This window comes from Lycorma delicatula, chromosome 2, assembly GCF_047948215.1.
Source record: "Lycorma delicatula isolate Av1 chromosome 2, ASM4794821v1, whole genome shotgun sequence".
Classification (NCBI taxonomy): Eukaryota; Metazoa; Arthropoda; class Insecta; order Hemiptera; family Fulgoridae; genus Lycorma; species Lycorma delicatula.
In genome coordinates, this window is record NC_134456.1 from 198,135,797 (window position 1) to 198,156,949 (window position 21,153).

At 32.7% G+C, this 21,153-nt stretch overlaps 1 protein-coding gene across 3 annotated transcripts in view; it reads left to right on the plus strand.

The window, feature by feature from the left end:
* Nucleotides 1–12,646, plus strand: part of LOC142319561 (facilitated trehalose transporter Tret1-like) — a 151,966-nt gene extending 139,320 nt beyond the window's left edge. For 2 of the 3 annotated variants that reach the window (XM_075356963.1, XM_075356964.1), the window contains exons 7-8: nucleotides 1,933–2,189; nucleotides 11,211–12,646. In XM_075356963.1, coding sequence (XP_075213078.1) covers nucleotides 1,933–2,189; nucleotides 11,211–11,472 — 519 coding nt within the window. In that variant the 3' untranslated portion in view covers nucleotides 11,473–12,646. Of the gene's footprint in view, nucleotides 1–1,932; nucleotides 2,190–11,210 lie in introns of those variants that run through there. The other variant, XM_075356965.1, reaches the window with a different exon arrangement.
* Nucleotides 12,647–21,153: the final 8,507 nt, after the last annotated feature.

Genomic DNA, 21,153 nt, shown 5'->3' on the forward strand with positions numbered 1-21,153 from the left:
ATGTGGCCTATAAGTCGGTCTCTTTTAACTATATTTGTAGAAATTCTTCTATCTTCATCAATTTGCGCCTCTTCATTTATCACTTTATCCATCCATCTGATTTTTAACATTGTCCTATAACACCACATTTCAAAAGCTTTTAATCTTTTCTTCTCAGGTACTCCGATCATCCAAGTTTCACTTCCATATAAAACTGTACTGTCTTTGTTTAACAATATTATTAGATTTTAAGTTATGTACCAAAAAAATTCTCTTTAACTTTCCTGTACACTCCATCTATTTTACCAGTGATCTCTTTCCACTTGTGAACACTTTCCTTTAATCTACTCTTCTTTCACTAGTTTTCACTTCCTGTTTGTATTATTTCTTAATTGTTAGTAGTTCCTTTTACTTTCTTCATCACTAGTATTCTTATATTTTCTACATTCATCCCTCAGCTGCAATTATATACTGTGATATCCAAGGTTTTCTACCAGTTTTCTTTGTTCTGCCTAAGTTTTCTTCTGCTGATTTAAGAATTTCCTTTTTAACATTTTCCCATTCTTCTTCTACACTTCTACCGTATCATTTACTCAGACCTCTTGCGATGGCCTCCTCAAAAAGATTCTTTACCTTCTCTTCCTCAAGTTTCTCTAAATTTCACCGAATAATCTGATACCTTTTCTTCAGGTTTTTAAACGCCAATCTACATTTCATTATCACTAAATTATGGTCACTATCAATGTCTGCTCCAGGGTAAGCTTCGCAGTCGACGAGTTGATTTCTAAATCTTTGCTTAACCATGATACAATCTATATGATACCTTGCAGTATCGTCTGGCTTTTTCCATATGTATATTCTTCTATTATGATTTTTAAACTGGGTGTTGGCAATTACTAAATTATACTTCATGCAAAACTCTATAAGTCAGTCCCCTCTTTCATTCCTTTTGCCCAGCCCATATTCACCCACAATATTTCCTTCCTTACCTTTTTCAATGCTTGCATTCCCATCTCCAATTATTATTAATTTTTCATCCCCTTTTATGTGTTTAATTGCTTCGTCAATTTCTTTTACACACACTCTACCTTATCATCATCATGAGCACTTGGAAGCATATAGACATTAACAATCATCGGCTTAGGTTTTGATTCTATCCTTATTACAATGATTCTGTCAATATGCATTGATACTCTCTTCCATCTCTTCTTGTTCATTATGAAACCTACTCCTGTCGGCCCTTTATTTGAAGCTCAGTTAATTATTCTAAAATCACCTGACCAAAAGTAATTTTCCTCTTCCCACTGAACCTCGCTAATTCCTACTACCTACAACCTTTTTTAGACTTCTAATATTCCACACTCTGACTAGTAGAATGTTATTTTTTAATTTTCCGGTGACCCCTTCCTTAGTAGTCCCCACCCAGTGATCAGAATGGGTGACTAGTTTACCTCCAGAATATTTTACCAAGGAAGTTGTCTCCATCTTTGTTATATGAAAATACAGAGAGCTATATTTTCTTGGAAAAAAGCAGCTGTAGTTTTCCATTGCTTTCAGCTGCGCAGTACTCAGAAGATTGAGTAATGTTGATATGGCCGTTTAAGTCCTCCTGACCTATACCGTTAACAACTACTGAAAGAACTGCTGCCCCTTTCAGTAATCATTCCTTAGTGTGGCTCTCAACAGATACCCTCCAATGCGGTTGCACCTTTGGTCCAGCTACTCTATCACTGAGCACTCAAGCCCCCTCACCATCAGCAGCGTCTTATGATTCATAGAGGGAGATTCTATCTATAATAGTCAGTTTTCGTAATGCAATCCATAATACATTATTTAATAGGAAGAAATACCATTGAAAAATGTAATATTGGAAAAACAAGTTATATTTTTTTAATATAATTTTTATTTTTTTTACATACAATAATAAAATTTATGATTTTGATTTTTTTTCAGTTGATAAGTACAACTCTTAGTCTTGCTGGTTGTGTTTTATGCACATTTTTACTGGGGCTGATTGGCAAAAGGCCACTGGCTTTAATATCAATTGGTGGCTGTGCATTAAGTTGTTTTTGTATCAGCAGCTGCAGTTTATTCACAAAGGTCACTGGTTCTTGGTTTTCAACCGCTGCTCTTTTTTCACTTTCATTTTTCACTGGAGTAGGAATGATTCCTTTACCATGGATTTACATGAGTGAAGTCTTCCCATTCAGGTAAATGACACACAATAATCAGTCATCGTTACTTTAAAGCCACATATTTTTATCATAAAGTAAAAAATTAACAAAAGATTCAACAAATATTACAATTTTTTTCTTTTTTTTAATCAATAAACTTCAAATCAACTGTTATTTTTTTAATTTTATTTCACTGACATTTCGTGATTTGAGTATATTAACAATTATAAAATTGATTATAATTTTTCTTTTAAAAATATTTTTTTTCAATTTTAATAAAATATGTAATTTATTTTATAATTTGATGTATTAATATAAAAAATTACATTATTAATTTTTATTAAAATTATTTTAATAGAAAATATGAAATTAAAATTTAAAGTAAATAAAAAGACAAGAGTGGTAAAAAACCAGTAAACTGGTAACCTAACTGGTACAGTACCATTTACTTAACTGATAACTGGTTTTTTACCAGTAGTCCTGCTTTTACATGCTGTTTATTTTACCTATGTCAAATTGTACCCAGGTAATAGTCAGAAATAATAATGGACAGCCTAATCTTATTTATAGCTTAACAATAATGGCAGGTTAATCTTAATAACTTGTTTTTAATTTATAAAACTAACAACAATAAAGTTTATTTTAATAAGTCTTAGAAATTAATAAAAATTTATTTATAAGTAATTCAAACCAGTCTAGTAAGATTTTTCCTAACGAATATTATTATTATTTTTTTGAAGGTTTTAGGAGCATTGACTACTTTGGTCATTAGCTTTTCCCACTTCAAGAAAAAAGAAAAAAAATTCTAAATTTTTCATACTTTCAATGATACTAGCACTGTTAATTCTTTCTTACTTAAAAATCGAACAAATGCAGAAATGTAATCACGATGAATTTGGATTCTTGAACATATTACAATTTTTTTTTTTTTTTGTTTACTGCCTAGGCTTTTCTTTCGGCCATCCTTTTTTGCACCTTTTTTCCATTCTTCTTATGGCCTCAACTTCTGATGACAACATGTCTGAGGCCTTGGACATGGCATCTTCCTTCTCTCTTTCTGATACCAATGATGTTCTGGGGTTGACATCAGGTGATGACAGCAGTTAGACAGCAGATGGAGCAGTTAGCATTGTCGTTATTGAATCAACTTGTTGCTATCGCTAGTGGTACATTTTCAGCGGCTGATGAACTTGATTCGATCTCTGAAAATGTACTTGGGGTGGCTGAAATACATGCCCTCTCCATAGTTATCCTCTGGGCTTTAGGAGGTTCTATAAGAACAAATTCCATATTGTCTGTGTCTGGTGCTTTCTCTATAATTACTTGCACCTCCATTGCACTACTCTCAGATTTTCCCTGTACTCTTGCCACACCCTCCTTTGCCTTATGACTTGTCGATAGAGGGTTTTTTCTTGGCTTTTCCAGATACATTGTGATCTTTATGTACTACATCAGTTGGTGGTGTCATGTTTGCAGGTTTTGCTGATTCTTTATGCTGCACAAGTATGTCCCTTGTGTCAACAATGTCAGTCTGGGGGTGAGTCTTCATTGATTCTCATTGAATCGACAATGATTCTTTCTACTAACCTTGGAGGTCTGATCCGGTACTCCGGTGGAACCGACGTATGTCCTGGCAGAGAGCAATGTGCAATCTCTGCACTGACACCAGGCTTCTACTCACTGGAGCTTTCAGAGCTCCCATGCACCGACATACATGGGCACCTTTGCTACATGCTTGCCATCACAGGGGGCTTGTGGATAACGGAAGGGTCTCAGTTACACCTGCAATAACATTGACCCTGGCCGTCACATCGCCAGCTCAAAATGTACTATAAGTCCATTTCCAAGTCATTTAATTGTCCATGATCTGCAGGTGGCCAAAAGAAATCCAGTCTATTTTGGTGACCTGAAGGTGGAAGACAGGTCAAACGAAAGAGCACATTTCCGAGGAAAATACTCGGAGCCCCATTAGCCAGCATTGTGCGTATGAACAGCTGTTGCCGCCATGGACAACATAGGTGTTGTGTTCCGGACGTGGGGATTATCTACCTCAGGGCATTAATATTATTTTTTTTGTTATACGGGCATCGACTTCTATGGTCATTAGTGCTCGTCACATTCTTAAAAGGGATTTATATCACCATCAGGGTCATCTATGTAAGGGTGTAAAGGGTTCTTACATTTTATTTAAAAACACACAAATTTAACAACAAAACACCAAAGAAAAAAACACGGGGTGTAAAGGACCCCGATTTTAAAAATGAATGGAAATTTAAACATAAGTATGGAAAAGAAAATCTTTTCTTACAATACCAATATCCCCTTTTTTCCTATCTCCCTTATTTTATTTAAGCACCCCCAGGAAGATCAGAACCGCCGTTCAGCAGCACATCAGTCGCCCTAGGATGCCGTGGCAGTTGACTCCCGCTCTATAAATAGTCCCGTAGGACGTAACCGATCGGGGTCCTCCCCGCATCATAAGAGCAATTTGACAGCTGTTCAGGACGGCCAAAGAATCCCTCGGCGGGGAGGCTGCCCTTCCCGGTCCTTAACTACTTGGCTCCAGTCATGCATTGCGTATATACTTGACCCCGCGCCCTCAGTCCACCCTTGAGGGTCCCCTATATCATCACTGGATACACCCCGACTCCCCTACTCGTGCATTCAGGCGAGCCCGGGCGGCCTAGGCAAGAGGACTACCTCCCGTAACTATACGTGCCACACTTCGAGACTCCTATTGTATATATTGAAGCTACTCCCTTAGAGATTCTTAACACAGCTTGACACTTTTTTTTTTACAGACTTTTAAGAAGTCCACTGACGTATAGATAAGCAACTATTTTATCTTCATTTCCATTTTCCAAATCAGCAGCAATATTATTGCTTAGTCTGAACCTCTTTCTGAGGTCCTCATATGTGGTACACTTTTCCAGATGCTTGACTGTAAGTGTTCTGTTACAAACACTGCACATTGGTCTTTCTTCGCCGGTTAATAAATATGAATTTGTTATTCGCGTGTAACAGATTCTAAGTCTGGTCACAGCCACTTGTTTTCTGCTTGTCAACTTCACGTCGCGAGTTCAATTTTTTACTTAATCTTCTCCAATTCCACCTGTTTCTTATTGTGTTAGACAATTTTTAATATCTGCCACCCGTACATCCAAGTTATCACAGACTGTCGCCTTTCTGGCAGCCTCGTCTGCGCTTTCATTTCCTGCAATACCAGCATGCCTTGGAGTCCATACAAACACACATCGCTGTCCTCGTTTATTTAAAATGGACAGGATGCTTGCAATTAGGACGTCCTTAATGTTCTTGTTCCGAATTGCAACAACTGCATTTAGAGAGTCGGAACATATTAGCACTCTCTCTTTGCAATAGTGTTCCGGTAGCGAAGAGCTTGCAGTATGGCAGTACATCTTGCAGTTGCCAAAAATGGGCTTCTCCATTTACATAGATGGAACATCCAACACCATGTTCGGTTTAAGAAACCGTCAGTATAAATTTTAATGTGTTTGTAACTACTGACGGTTGATAAAAATTCCTGTTGGAAGATTACTGCTGGCTTCTTTTTTATTTCTTCCCGAGAGAGATCCAGCCTTGTGTTTACCGCTGCAAAAGCCATGGCCGTATTTCTCTCGTAGAAATTGCTAATGTCTCTGGTAAAGCAATTTCATATTTTCTTGTCAATTCGTGATACCTTATTCCGGCTGGTCTGGAGAAGGTAACACGATTCCAAAGATGCAAAAGTAAAGGATTTCAAAGGATGCAATGCAGCCAAAAGATAATTGTTAAAAATTTTGTTATTTATACGGATAGGAAAGGCCCCATATATTTGCTGCATATCTTAGCAGTAGGATCTCTATTCTACAATGTAGTGGCATTATTCTGGCTTGGGACATTAGACTAGCCGCTGGACTTGCACGGAATGCGCCTGTAGCGCATCTTATTCCGCTATTACGTATTACGTCTAACTTTCTTAAATGCAACTTCCTTTAGCGGATGTATATACAATACATCCGTAGTCGAGTTTCGATTGTACCAGTGCTTTAAACAGTCTCAATAGTACTTCTTTATTTGAGCCCCAATTGATGTTGGATAAACATTTAATAATGTTTGGGGCTTTTCTGCATCTATCACTCAAGCCCTGTATATGTAATCTCCATGTAAGGGATTTATCTAATAACAGACCTAAAAATCTCACATTACCCTTATATTCTATTGGATTGTTGTCGATGGTCAAAGCAGGACTTTGGTGAGGAATTCTCTTCCTACAGAAGTGTACACAGCACGTTTTTCTGGTGAAAATTGGAATCCATTATTCCTCGCAACTTCATTAAGAGTGTTAATCGCTCGTTGTAATTTGTACTTCATCATAGCTGTCTTGTTGCTGGCATACACAATTGCCAAATCATCAACATAGACACTTTTGCAGATTTCTAATGGAATAGCTAATATTAGTTTATTGATGGCGATCGTAAATAACGTACCGCTCAATGGCGAACCTTGTGGGATGCCATTTTCTAAGCTTTTTTTCAAATGTATATTTATTGGTGACGCCTACTTGCAAAGTACGGTCAATCATATAATTACTGAGTAAAACTGGTAGATTGCCACGAATGCCCCTTTCATGTATCTGGAGCATTATTCCATGTCGCCAGATCATATCGATTGCCTTCTGAAGATCAAAGAAGACTCTGACACAATGTTTTCTTATAATAAAACTGCTATATGTAATGTTCTCTAAGTGGATCATTTGATCAGTGGTAGAGTGGTATTGCCGAGAGCCTGCTTGATGTGAGGATATGAGGTTTTCTTTTTCTAAAATCCAAACGAGTCGATTATTTATCATTTTTTCCCATAGCGCACGTCAAAGAAATAGTACGGTAACTATTGGGATCTGTCAAATTTTTATCTTTCTTTGATACTGGAACAATATGTGCTTTTTCCACTGCTGCGGGTACATTCCATCCCGCCATACCTGATTATATAGTTCTAACAATGTACGTTTTGCACTGATATTCAGCTGCCTGATCATGTTATAATGAATTTCATCCGGACCAGCAGCTGTGTTGCCTGCTTTCTCCAACGCTTTCACGAATTCTTCTATTTTAAAAGGTACATTGTATGAATCATTTATTTCCGTTCTGAAATTTAGTAGACCTTCAAGTTCTGCTTTTTTCGCCCTAAAATCCTCATCGTAATTAGCCGTTTTGCTGGCTTTTTCGAAGTGATTGACTAATAACTCTGTAGTTTCGTTTGGAGTGTCTTTAATTTCATATTCATATTGAAGGCTAGTTATGGGAGTAAAATTTTTACCTTCACTTTCTTTCAAATCTGATGCAGTTCTGTTTCTGTCAATGGATGACACGTGTTGCTGCCAGGATCGTTTTTTAGAGCCAATCATAAGTATTTTTGCATATGCTCTGTATTTTTAAAGGCAATTAGGTTTTCTACTGTGGGACGTTTCTTAAAGGCGTCGCTTTAAATTTAAACGGGTCGCTTCTTAAATTTTCCAGATGTTTTGGGAATATATCTTGATGCCAAGTCAAGTATTTGTTATGGCGTCGACATCAGATTCGATAACTCCATTTGTTTCGGAGTATCGTCCTAGCTGTAAAGCTCGTCCAATCTGCCTTATCAAACAACCATATTTTGGAGATGGGATATGTTTTCCTTGTAACATCAGTTACAATTTGCGCCGGAAAACGATCGCCTTCATGTAGATCCTCTAAAACATGGAAGGTGTACCTCGGTGCTATCGATCCATTTATAAATGCTAGATCTATACAGGACGTCGATCCATCCTTGGCACTGAAAAAGTTCCTGAACCAAGAGAATGAGATCAGAATTCAACAAGAACCTTTCCAATTCTCTTCCGCGGTGATCTACTCAATCCTAGTATGAGCATTGAAATCACCCACCAGTAGTATGGATGGGGGAAGCTGAGAAATTAATCGTGCTATGTCACCCTTCCAATCAAAATTCGGCAAGTATATGCTGCAGACAGTGATCTGAAGCGGACGCTTCATTTTGATGCGACCGCTTATAAACTTGTATTTAGATCAGCAGCTTCGGCGGTAGCTCTAGACAATGTTAATATGGCTACTCCATCTCTAACTCTTTTTCATTTCGGAGAAATCTGTTTCTTGCAAGCATATACAAACTGGGTCTACATCATGTACAGTGGGATTGGAGCTCATGGATGTTTGACAAACATCCATTAATGTTCCATTGAAGAATCAACTCGCTAAGTTTAAATTAATTTATGGGCTTGGTTTGCCTTTCGGCCATCCTTTTTTTCTTTTCTTTTCCATATTACGAACAGCTTCGTGTTAGATAACAATGTCGTCGCCCATAAAGCTTCCGGCCTCCTCAATCATCGCCTGGTTCAGGACTCGATTGAGAGGGGAGAACCTGGAAGACCCCCGACACAGGAGTCGTACCAGTTACCACCAGGTAGCTGGGGACACAAGCCCCCCTGTGAGGTGTTTTGTGGCCTCTGTGGTTTAGAGGCCACCTCCGTTGCAGGAGGGTTGGGAGCCTCCATAACAGACTGCGAAGAGGTCACTTTCTTTCGGTCATCATTCAGTATCTCATGCAAACGGACCTGGCCTTCTGACTTGGCGTCCGTTTTCTTCTGGTCAAGAGCACTTTTGTTTTTTGAAGACATGTCATCAGGAGGCTGTATTGTTATCTTTGGCTTTACGGTTTCTTTACGACTGAAAGGCTTCATTTTGTTTTCTGTTATCCTTTCAATCATGCTAGTCAAAGTAGGCGCAAGTTGACTAATAAGCTGATTTTCATCGACACTACTGGAGCAGGAGCAGGAGCAGGAACAGCATGCGCAGCCTGAGCATAAGTTGTTGTTGCTCTAGACTTGCGGGCGTTTACAATTTTCTTTGCTTCAAGGTAGGTGATTTTCTGCAGGGTTTTTACTTTCTACACAGCTACTTCGTCTTTGAAGACAGGACAGTTTTGGGATCTGCACGAATGCTGTCCTTTACAATTGACACATGTAGGAGGCTTCTTTCATGGTTCCCCCTCATGAACCTCTTCACCATAGTCGGTTAAAAGTGAGGACATGAGAGGCAGAAGGTAGAACCTCGCCGTTTCATGTTCAATCTGCGGCACTCTATCACTCCTTGAGGTGTCAATTCCTCAACTATTTCCTGCTCCGTGCAGTTCAGAAGATCCCGACAGACCAAAACACCCTTTGAGGTGTTGACTGCCGTGCGGAACGACATGAACGGCAAAATCTCCAATATTCTTGAGCCCTAGGATCTTCTGTGACTGTGAATCATTCATCATCTTCACATGAAGTCCATTATATTTTTTCTAATTTCCTTAACTACGCCTCCAGCACATTTTGTTATTTCTCGAGCAATGAGAAAAGAGCTTACCCTCGAGAAATTTCCATCTTCTTTCGTGATTACTAAATACTTCGGTTTTGGTATGCTACTCTTATAAAATGCTATTTGCAAACTCTTGGCTTCAATTTCTATTCGTCTTGACTCAGCACTGTTTCTCAGTTCTAAACGAGGTTTGTTTAGAACCTTTCTCTGTTCTAAACGAGGGTCTTTACGTGAACCCTCTGCCACGTTTGGTGATTGTCCATGTTGCATGTAATGTAATCATTTCTGCATTAGGGCTAGCCGCCGGGGTACACCCCCACTCCAGGTCTACCAACCCCGGAGGTCCGGTTCGGTACTCCGGTGGAACCGGCATATGTCTTAGCAGAGAGGGGATGATTATTGTTTTATTTTTATTATTATTATTACTCTCAGTTACTAGTTAATTTCTAAGAAAGTTATCTCTAAAAATTTCTATTGGGGTCCTAAATACAGTATGTTAATATAATCTATTTATTTTGTGTTTGGCGATTTTACGGCATATTTTTTTTTTTCAATTATTAAAAAGTTAGTTTTTCTGGCATTTTCGGGTCTTACATTTGATTTAGAAAACTGAAATTTATATATTTTAAGCACTTTAGTAAACCTTCGTAATACGTTTACTTTACTCAGTTCGTAATACGTTTGAACCAGCCTGATAGCTTACACCGTTATTGCGTGATGATTATTAAAAAATTTTAATTTTGGCGATCATTTTGATGAGAACCCGAAGGCCGATTGCGGCCAACCGAGTATTTTTGAAATTTTTTAACAATACTTAATCCAAATCCGAAATCAAAATTCGACACAAAAAGTATTCACACAGATACATACATACTGAATTTAATAATGAAGAACTGTTTGTTCATTGAAAATAACTGAAATAGAATTAATAAGCAATAATTGAATAGAATTCAAGATGTATTTTTAAAACGAAATGCTATTTTTAATTTTAAAAAATCTCATGAGCAACTTTTTTTAGAGTAGATCATTGTTTATTTACTTCTAGGTCTTTGTAATTGACCAATAAATTACAAAAGTTTGTATAATAATTTACAGCCTGATAAAATTCTGTTATTTATAACATTTTCACATGAAACATCAAAAGAAATTTTTGGAATTACATTCTCCTAATAAAATGTAAATTATGAACATTTTTTTTTTACTATCTATGTTTTAAACTTAAAGAAATAAGACTGTTCTTTTTGCTCCATTCCAGAGAGCCTTAATTCATATTCAGCAGTAGTTCTGAACATTACCTCTTTGCATTCCTGTTTTTTTATTAATGCTGTTTTTTTTCTTTTGCATGCCTTGTGTACAAAATAAATTTTTTTCTAGGCCTGCCCAATACTTTAATGTTCCTGGAAACATAATAAACCCAATTTTAATAAATCCACAAAGAAAAAGTAGAAAATAATACTTATCCATTTTTTCAGTAAATTTTGACATTTTGAAATCGATCAAAATTAAAGGAAGTTGTTTGTTTTAATTTGCTGTCAACTTTAAAACATTAAAAACTTCATTAAGAGTTGAAAACTAAGTATTTACATTATATTGCTTTTTTTTAAAGTTGGATTTTTTTTTAGTTTATTCGATTTTTCCAGTTCTTTAATTAGTTTTTGGTGGTATCATATACATATAACAATGCTGTGGAAATCTGTTTCAGGGGGCGAAATATAGCTAGTGGAATAGGAGCTGCTGTTTCACATCTTTTCACCTTTATTGTGAACTTGCTATATCTTGATATGGAAGATTATTTATCATTTAGTGGAGTATTTTTCTTATATGGTGTACTAGGTATTGTTGGACTGATATATTTCTTTTTCTGTTTGCCGGAGACTGAGGGTCGTACTATGGAAGAAATTGAAGAAATGTTCAAAAGTAAAAAGATAAATTATTCAATGAAGGAAAATAGATATGATATGTGATTTCATAATGTTTGTATGAGACTCGGCTGATAAATTTTGCCCATATATGCATAGCATAGGAATGAAAGAAGATATTGTAATGAATAAAGTACAATTAGCTACAGAAAGCATTATTTATTTTTCAATATAATCCCCATTTACACTGATACACTTTTCCCAACGTGTGACAAGTTTTTGCATTCCGTCATTGAAACATGCTGATGGTCTTTCTTGGATCCAAGTGGCCACAGTTTGCTTCTCCTCATCGTCGGTGGTGTAAAGATTACCTTTGAGACCCATCTTGAGATGAGGGAAGAGTGGAAGTCACACAGAGCCAAATCCTGCGAGTATTGGGGATGCATAATAGGCTCAAATTTCAGCTAGCAGAGAACCATTAGAGAATTTGCACAGTACCCATCATGCACGGATTTTACATTAACCCAGTTGCTCGATAATATGGGCCTACTCATTCTTTAAATATACCTGAGTGAATAGTGATGCATTGCTGGGTGAATCGCTGGTCACTTTGAAGTAAATCGTCCATTTCCTTTCGATTTTTCTCGTCAGTCACAGAAACTGGTCATCCACTGTGAAATGCATCAATTGTTGCTTTACCACCTTCCAATTCGGAAAATTTCAACGCCAACCTATTCACAGTACTCCTATAACAGTTTCACTACTGTAAACCGCTTTTAAATGATGAAAAATATTCATAGGATTCACATTTTCTGCTGTAAATATTTGATTACTGCATGCTGTTTTAACCATGTTGTCATATTGGTTGTACTTGACTCCATTTTAACTGCTACTGAAAACAAACCGGTAAACAGATTTCAACACATTATCACAGGTTTGTAGAGAGGGACACTAGCTATCATGTGCTACCACGCCCAACTCAATAGCACCTTTTATCTCTGTGTTTTGTCTCCGCTAGGGTGCAAAATTCATCAGCCGAGCCTCATATCTAGTCTGCATTGTAATTCCAGTTATGCATTTCAGTATAAAGTTTTTATTAAGCAATTATAAAGACAATGAACCTTCAATATTCTTCTAATTTAAACATCATATATACTACTTTATATTATTGTGCCTTAATTTTAATAAAGATAAAAAATGTGTTTAAATTGTAATTTAAAAATAACATTAATATTAAAAAAAAATTATGTACAATAAGATACATTACAAATAAATTATTCTGAAAACATTGACTGGTATGAAATTTTTTTTATAATTTACTGTAGTACTTTCCTTTCTTAGGGCCACGTTATTCTTGAACACAATAAAAGGAGTTTTCTTCTGTTAACCAAAGAGTTTATCATATTATGGTAGAAGTTAAGGAAAATAAATAAGAAATCAAATAAAAATTCCAATTGCTGATATTTTGGTATTTTAAGTGTTATCTGATTTTTTTGTTATAAAATTACCTATATGAGAAACAGTTTATATGTAAAAAATAAACTTGTTTAATCAAACATAAGTTAAACTTTAATTAAACTAATATTATACATCTACTTAAAATTAAAATTGTTGAGTATAGTAAAACTTATAGAATTCACCTTAATATAATTTACTTATTTGAACAATTAACAAAATTTTTATTTAATTTCGTAAGTTTTCTGTTTTAATTTTAAATAACTCACTTACTTCTGCCTTTTTTTCTATTCTGCTACACTTGAAAATTTTCAAAAATTTTTAACTTTTTAATTGTCCTTTTTAATTTTATATGAATAAGTTAATATGATAAAAAAAAATTATCACACAAATTTGATGTCACATTTTTATGAATAAATATGATTTCAGATTTAATCTTATAGATAGTACCACTGAGTAATGCTTCTTTATACAAAAGATTTTAAAAAGAAGTAAAAAAATAAAGATGGACTTTAATTTGTGCTTTCATAATTTTATGTACCATTTTTAAAGTGTTATAATTTTTTTACATGATAAAACTTTACTGAATCTTTTTTTATAAATTCACTATCAAAATATTTTACACTTTTTACTAGTAAATATGAAATGAGTGTTATGCTTTTTTATATAAAATCAAACCACAAAAATTAGTATTCAAAAACAAATATTTCTTCAGTTTCCTGTTGTAGTATTTCTTTAGTTTTCCCACCCTTTTTATTCTTGTTCACTTCTGCTAGAAATAATATTGTTTATATTGTTCTAAAAAATGTAATTTTTTTCTGTATTGATATATTATATTTTTTTTTTTATTTTTACATGGTGGCGGAGCTTTTTTTTTTATTTTATTTTGGCAGAGCTTTTTTCCCCAACGAAAAGAAAAACACTTTATAGTCCATAAAAACAAGATATTAATTAAAAAATAAGAAAATAAATAAATAAAGTAAAAAAGAATAATATCACTAGATTTGGATTTGTCATTTATCATTTAGCTCAAGTTGTATGACTTTTTAGCACGTTAAAATTTTTTGTGAAAATAATTAAATAAAAGTTTCCTAGCTGAATTACTGTTTAATTTTTAATAATTTTTTGAATCTAACTATCGAATTTAACAATTTTGTTTTTTATTTATTTACTTTTTTTTCAATGACGGTATTATTATGAGGTATTTTTGTGTGTGGATATTTTTTAATCTCTATAACAGTAGATAATAAACTTTTTAATTATTACAAAATGTTTATTCTTCAGGTAGTTCAAAATATTAAAATTTTATCGTGATTTTTTTACGTTTACAAACGTCTTTATGTTTACATTAATAATAGTAATTTACATTTGTAAACGTTTTTACATTACAATCAAATGTGAATGAAGTAATATTGCAATACATTCATACCCTTAAACAGAATTATGGCTTTGAAAAAACATTGTAGGAATATTATTAATTTTTATAAATATTTTTTGGTTTAAGAAATCAGTCTAGTAGATTTAAAAAAAAAAACATTTTATATAAGAAAGACAGCAAAAACATAGATCTTAACAATTATAGTAATTTTAAACCTTATCACACTGGTGGAAGAGTTAAATTTTTTAGCTTTATAGAAAGTTAAGCAAAGTTGAATATCGTTATAACTCTTCCTTTTATTTTGTTTTTCCGGGACACATTTATTGTTTTTTGATTCTTCATATGGAACTCTTAACATTTATTTATCAAATTCTTAACGAATTACTAGCCCTACGCTCATTTAATTTCAATAAATATTATCAAAATGTTTACTACGATTAAAAAATCTATTATACTTTAAATTTTTTGGCGTAAGAACAAATACTAGCGTGTGTGAAGATATTTTTAAATCATATAAATCTATAAAAATTAGCTTGTATAAAATATTTTATTTACTCTGGAGTTCTGCTCATTTAATTTGAATGATATCTGTTAATTAAAAACATAAAATTAATGATGGACATTGACAATTGTGAAAATAAATATAATTCTTTCTATTATTTTCCTTTGTAAATAAATATAGGTAAAAATGGGTAACATTTAATTTTGTTTCTTCATTATAATTTTACTGCTTAAGCTTAAATACGTATTTTGAAGTTGTTGGGGTTTTTATTCTCATGTTTATATAATTGATTATGCTGTAGTAAATATATATTTATGGCAATATATTAAAATAACTGATGTTTATTTAATGTTTAGTAATCCAGAAGTTTTCCTGATATCAGTGTCACCTAAATTCTATAGGAACCCAAAAACAGGGTTTTCAGGCTAGGAGACTTTTCTTTGTCCTTTTTTTATCCAGAAAATTTCAATAATTTTTGCCCCTCCTAATGATTAATTTTTGCCGATTTTTCTATTTCAAAAAAAAACTTTCTTCATCTGATTAACTAGTACAATTATAAATGAATATTCAGCCTGTTCTTTTGCGTACTATTACTTGGAACAAACAAGACCTTCAGGAGAGCGTAAAAAAGCTCTTTTTTAACGTACGCCTTTTTTTCTTTTTGTAATATTAACATTTCAATTCAATTTTCATTGTAAATATTCAATTACTAATTCTGCTTGCTTTTAAATAAAACCTTCTTCATACAGCAAAAGAAGGATTAACTTTGAAAGCAGTTTGCAAATTTATTTTTCGCGACTTTTGAATATCTACCGATGCAATTTTTTTATTAGATCTGTATGTTACATGAGTGTGGTCGCGTGTAAAAGTTTTTTTATTAAATGTTTTAATAACATAAACGTACTGTTCTATAAATTTACCGACTTAAACGTGTACGTCAGAAGTATCAGTGTAACTAACTGTATGTTTAAATGAGTGAACGAGTACAGTATCTGTACGAGTACAGTACTTACTTTACCAAATACAATTCAGTTGACCTTCTCTTGATGACATTTTAATGTATTTATACAAATTTAATTCAGTACTTCTACGTTAAACTTTTTTTTTAGTTAAAGAAAATTTTTATATTTGATTAAATATGATTTAAGCTTGCTCAGTCTTTTAAAAGCAGGTGATTGCTTTTATTGTGTATTCGTTTCATGGCTTTCTCTGCTAAAATAAGCTTTAGGTTGATTTTTATACTTTTATTTCAATATTATTAATGTAAGTTAAATAATTTTCCGTTTCATAATTTAATTTTACAATCAAAAGGACAGTTTTTATTTACAGAATCTTTTATTTATCGTTTAAAATTTTTCACATAAATTAACTTTATACTGAAGTCATCTAATGAAATAACAGATTAAGTTTAAGTTTCTAAATTTGCTGATAAGCAGTGAGTACCTGAACATTTTTTTTGCGAAGTCTTAATTTTTTTTTTTGTTTTCAGTCATTTGACTGGTTTGATGCAGCTCTCAAAGATTCCCTATCTAGTGCTAGTCATTTCATTTCGGTATACCCCCTACATCCTACATCCCTAAGAATTTGTTTTACATATTCCAAATGTGGTCTGCCTACACAATTTTTTTTCCTTCTACCTGTCCTTCCAATATTAAAGCGACTATTCCAGGATGCCTTAGTATGAGGCCTATAAGTCTGTCTCTTCTTTTAACTGTTTTTTTTCCAAATGCTTCTTTCTTCATCTATTTGTCGCAATACCTCTTCATTTGTCACTTTATCCACCCATCTAATTTTTAACATTCTCCTATAGCACCACATTTCAAAGCGACACTCCAAACATATACTTTCAAAAATTTTTTCCTGACATTTAAATTAATTTTTGATGTTAACAAATTATATTTCTGACTGAAGGCTCGTTTCGCTTGTGCTATTCGGCATTTTATATCGCTCCTGCTTTGTCCATCTTTAGTAATTCTACTTCCATAATCTTTTCTCCTCCTATTTTCACATTCATTGGTCCATCTTTGTTATTTCTAATACATTTCATTACTTTTGTTTTGTATTTGTTTATTTTCATGCGATAGTTCTTGCGTAGGACTTCATGCCGTTCATTGTTTCTTCTAAATCCTTTTTACTCTCGGCTAGAATTACTATATCATCAGCAAATTGTAGCATCTTTATCTTTTCACCTTGTACTGTTACTCCGAATCTAAATTGTTCTTTAACATCATTAACTGCTAGTTCCATGTAAAGATTAAAAAGTAACGGTGATAGGGAACATCCTTGTCGGACTCCCTTTCTTATTAGGGCTTCTTTCTTATGTTCTTCAATTGTTACTGTTGCTGTTTGGTTCCTGTACATGTTAGCAATTGTTCTTCTATCTCTGTATTTGAACCCTAATTTTTTTTAAATGCTGAACATTTTATTCCAGTCTACGTTATCGAATGCCTTTTCTAGGTCTATAAACACCAAGTATGTTGGTTTGTTTTTCTTTAATCTTTCTTCTACTACTAATCTGATGCCTAAAATTTCTTCCCTTGTCCCTATACTTTTCCTGAAACCAAATTGGTCTTCTCCTAACAATTCTTCCACTCTTATTTTTCATCCACTTCTTAATTTTTTATTATATAAAAATTTAGTTATTTGTTTATTAAGAATAATGCCATTATCAGTGTGGCAGAGTGGCTTAGACCAAGCTGACACCAAGAATGTAGTAGTAACACAATGAGATTCACACATCCTTGCCACCGATCCAATAGGTTCTAGAGAAATCTCCCAGAAAGCTATGTTCTTCTTATAAAACCCTAACAACATATACAAATTGTTGAATAGCTTATGGATTTTCTTATTAGGTATATGAAATTATTATTAATAATAAATGCGTGTGTGTGTGTGTGTGTGTGTGTGTGTGTGTGTGTGTGTGTGTGTGTGTGTGTGTGTGTGTGTGTGTGTGTGTGTGTGTGTGTGTGTGTGTGTGTGTGTGTGTGTGAACTTTATTAGCAACTTAATTTTAAATAAATGTCTATGTACTTATATTAGAATTTTCATTTAAATTAATTTTTTGATCCAGTATTAAAAAAAACGTTCATAGCCACATAGTAATTATTTTTAAAAAATGTTTGGAAAAATGAATCCTAAAATGGCTATGATTATCTCATTGAGGGTACTAAAACAATTTGAGGAAGGGAATCATTACTCTATTTACATTAGAACGAGCTATTTCTCTAACTTAACTATTTTAATAAATAAATTTATCGAAGCAACAAATAATTTATAGGCTAACTGATTTAACAAAATCTAAGCCGACAACGACTGTTATCGTCTATATGTCTACAAGTGCCAATGATGATGATGAGGTAAAGTGTGTAAACGAAGAAATTGACATAGCAATTAAACGCATAAAAGAGGATGAAAATTTAATCATAATTGGGGGTTAGAATGCAAGTTTTGGAAAAGGTAAGTAAAGAAATATAGTGGGTAAATATGGGCTGGGCAAAAGGAATGAAAGAAGGGATCGACTTATAGAGTTTTGTCATGTAGTATATTGTCAACATCCAGTTTAAAAATCATTAATTACTATAATTTAGTACTATAGCTACATTATTATAGATTAATAAATTTTTATTAAATTGTGAAATTATTTCTGTAAATAGAATTTTAAATAATAGAGAGAGGTAAATAGAAATTTTACTTCTAAATGGAAAACGCCCTAAATCGAAAAAAATTTGTTTCCTGAGATTCGAATTAGAGAGCATAGACTTCATTAAATATCAATTATCACTATTCCAACTAAAACATATTAACTTAAAAAATTTTTATCCCGAAGAATTTTGTATACAAAGTACTGCGGTTAAACTATTTCCAATCGCTACTCTAGCTGAGAATAATCAACTAAATTCTACTTGAACATATAAAACAATTATTTTAACATTCTTTAGTAAATTTTATAATAAAAAACTTAATTTTAGTGGTTTTAATGGCAAATTTCAAATAATACTTTTTTAATATCAGTTCAAACAATATTTTTACTAAATATTTATTAATGTTCTAATGTTTTTGAAATTTATCTTATATCTTCTCGAATGACAAGTAATCTTGTTTTCTAAAGGCTTGAATGAAATAGTAAATATTTGCGCCCATAAATATTTCTTCGTCATACCGTGATCAAGAAAGGCGGTATGAGAAGATAATTTTTGTGTTTAGTGAGATAGCGTTCACGCTGTGCCCGCTGCTCTTAAATCTGTAAATATGATATGTAACCACTTCTTCACGCTTATTAAAATTATATATACACATTATTTTACAAGTAGAGCTTTAATTATTTATATTGTATAAATTAACATATTTTAAATTAAAGGAATGAAGTGGATTCGAATCGACGCGCCGCTTTCTTTCCTTTGTACTACAGTGCCCAAATATTTCATTATTTAAAATTTTATTGGGCTGCATAACCTAGATAGACACCAGTGAAAATATAAGCATAATATCCTCTTTTGCTCTCTCAACGAGGAGTTTTATTACTGCTGTAAAGAAAAAATCCCAAATGTTTTCAAAATTGAAAACCCGCTTTATTATTAATTAAATAAAACACTCTATACATGTTTGTTTTTCTAGTAAATAACAGTTTTTAACTTTTATTAAACTATTTTTATATAGATTATTATATTTTTATTGCCGTTGATCCAGTTTTTAGTACATTTTAAGAACTGGAACAATAGAGATGAATGTTTTCTGGTTAGTATATAATTCTGCGTATATATGTTTGAATAAGAAAATTACTAAAGCATTATATAAAAATATATATATATTTTTTTTTTTGCTTTAATTACTGAACACCACAGAACTTTTGAAGCTTGTACTTTAGAATGTGGAAATTGAATTTTACTGCGTATGAAAAAAAGCCATGCCTGACTAGATTCGAACTCGGGATCGCCGGACGACAATCAGTCCGCCACGGATATATCAACTTTTTAATTATTTTCATTTCATATACAGAATGGAAAACATAGGATTGAGAGGAGACTGATGCATTCAATAAATAAATTTTTTTATACGTTTCGTACTTAAAGTCAGTAAACACTAAACTCATATTTATTCAAAAGACAATTTTCAATTGTCTCCAGCGATTTAATTTAAATTAATATTTACAGTGAATTATACTACGTGTATTAAATAAAAAAAATTACTTAGCTCTTTGATTTGATCACTACGACTGTGAACAATGTTCCGTTTAGCGGCGATCTTACACCAATTTCCAACCTCCTCAACGACGAATGTTGATTCACAAATCTAAGGCAAATAGTAGTCTCCTACTAATAATCATTAGTGATACTTGGAAGTCTTCCTTTTATTCACAAGTGTTGTTACTGTTTTAAGATGCCATATCTCCATAAGTCATATCAAAATATAATACTTTCAATAAGACTTTCAACCACCGGTAAAGATACCGATAAATAAGAAGAAACGGAACAAGTACAAATTACAGTTGTAGCAAAAAGGGCGAAAATTTATTGCGAAATAGGAAATAAATAATTTTCGAAAATTCTTTGAAAGTTCAAGCGAACTAGAAGATGATTTTTTAGTGCATTAGTGAATACTGAAAATACCATTGGTTTTCAAGTCTGCCAAAGAAAACAAAAAAATTAGACTTTTTTCAAAAAAAAATTAAAGCTATTTTACCGTATAATTTTTTTAAAAAATTTGCATAACATATATATTTTGTCTCTTCTGACGAAATTTAGTACTATAGCTACATTATTATAGATTAATATTTTTTTATTAAATTGTGAAATTATTTCTGTAAATAGAATTTTAAATAATAGAGAGAGGTAAATAGAAATTTTACTTCTAAATGGAAAACGCCCTAAATCGAAAAAAATTTGTTTCCTGAGATCCGAATTAGAGAGCATAGACTTCATTAAATATCAATTATCACTATTCCAACTAAAACATATTAACTTAAAAAATTTTTATTCCGAAGAATTTTGTATACAAAGTACTGCGGTTAAACTATTTCCAATCGCTACTCTAGCTGAGAATAATCAACTAAATTCTACTTGAACATATAAAACAATTATTTTAACATTCTTTAGTAAATTTCATAATAAAAAACTTAATTTTAGTGGTTTTAATGGCAAATTTCAAATAATATTTTTTTACTAGCAATTCAAACAATATTTTTACTAAATATTTATTAATGTTCTAATGTTTTTGAAATTTATCATGTAACTTCTCGAATGACAAGTAATCTTGTTTTCTAAAGGCTTGAATGAAATAGCAAATATTTGCATCCGTAAATATTTCTTCTTACCGTGATCAAGAAGGCGGTATGAGATGGTATTTTGTGTTTAGTGGATAGTGTTCACGCTGTCCCCGCTGCACCTTAATTGGCTGCGTAACCACTTTTTCATGCTTATTAAAATTATATATACACATATTTAATAAATCAACA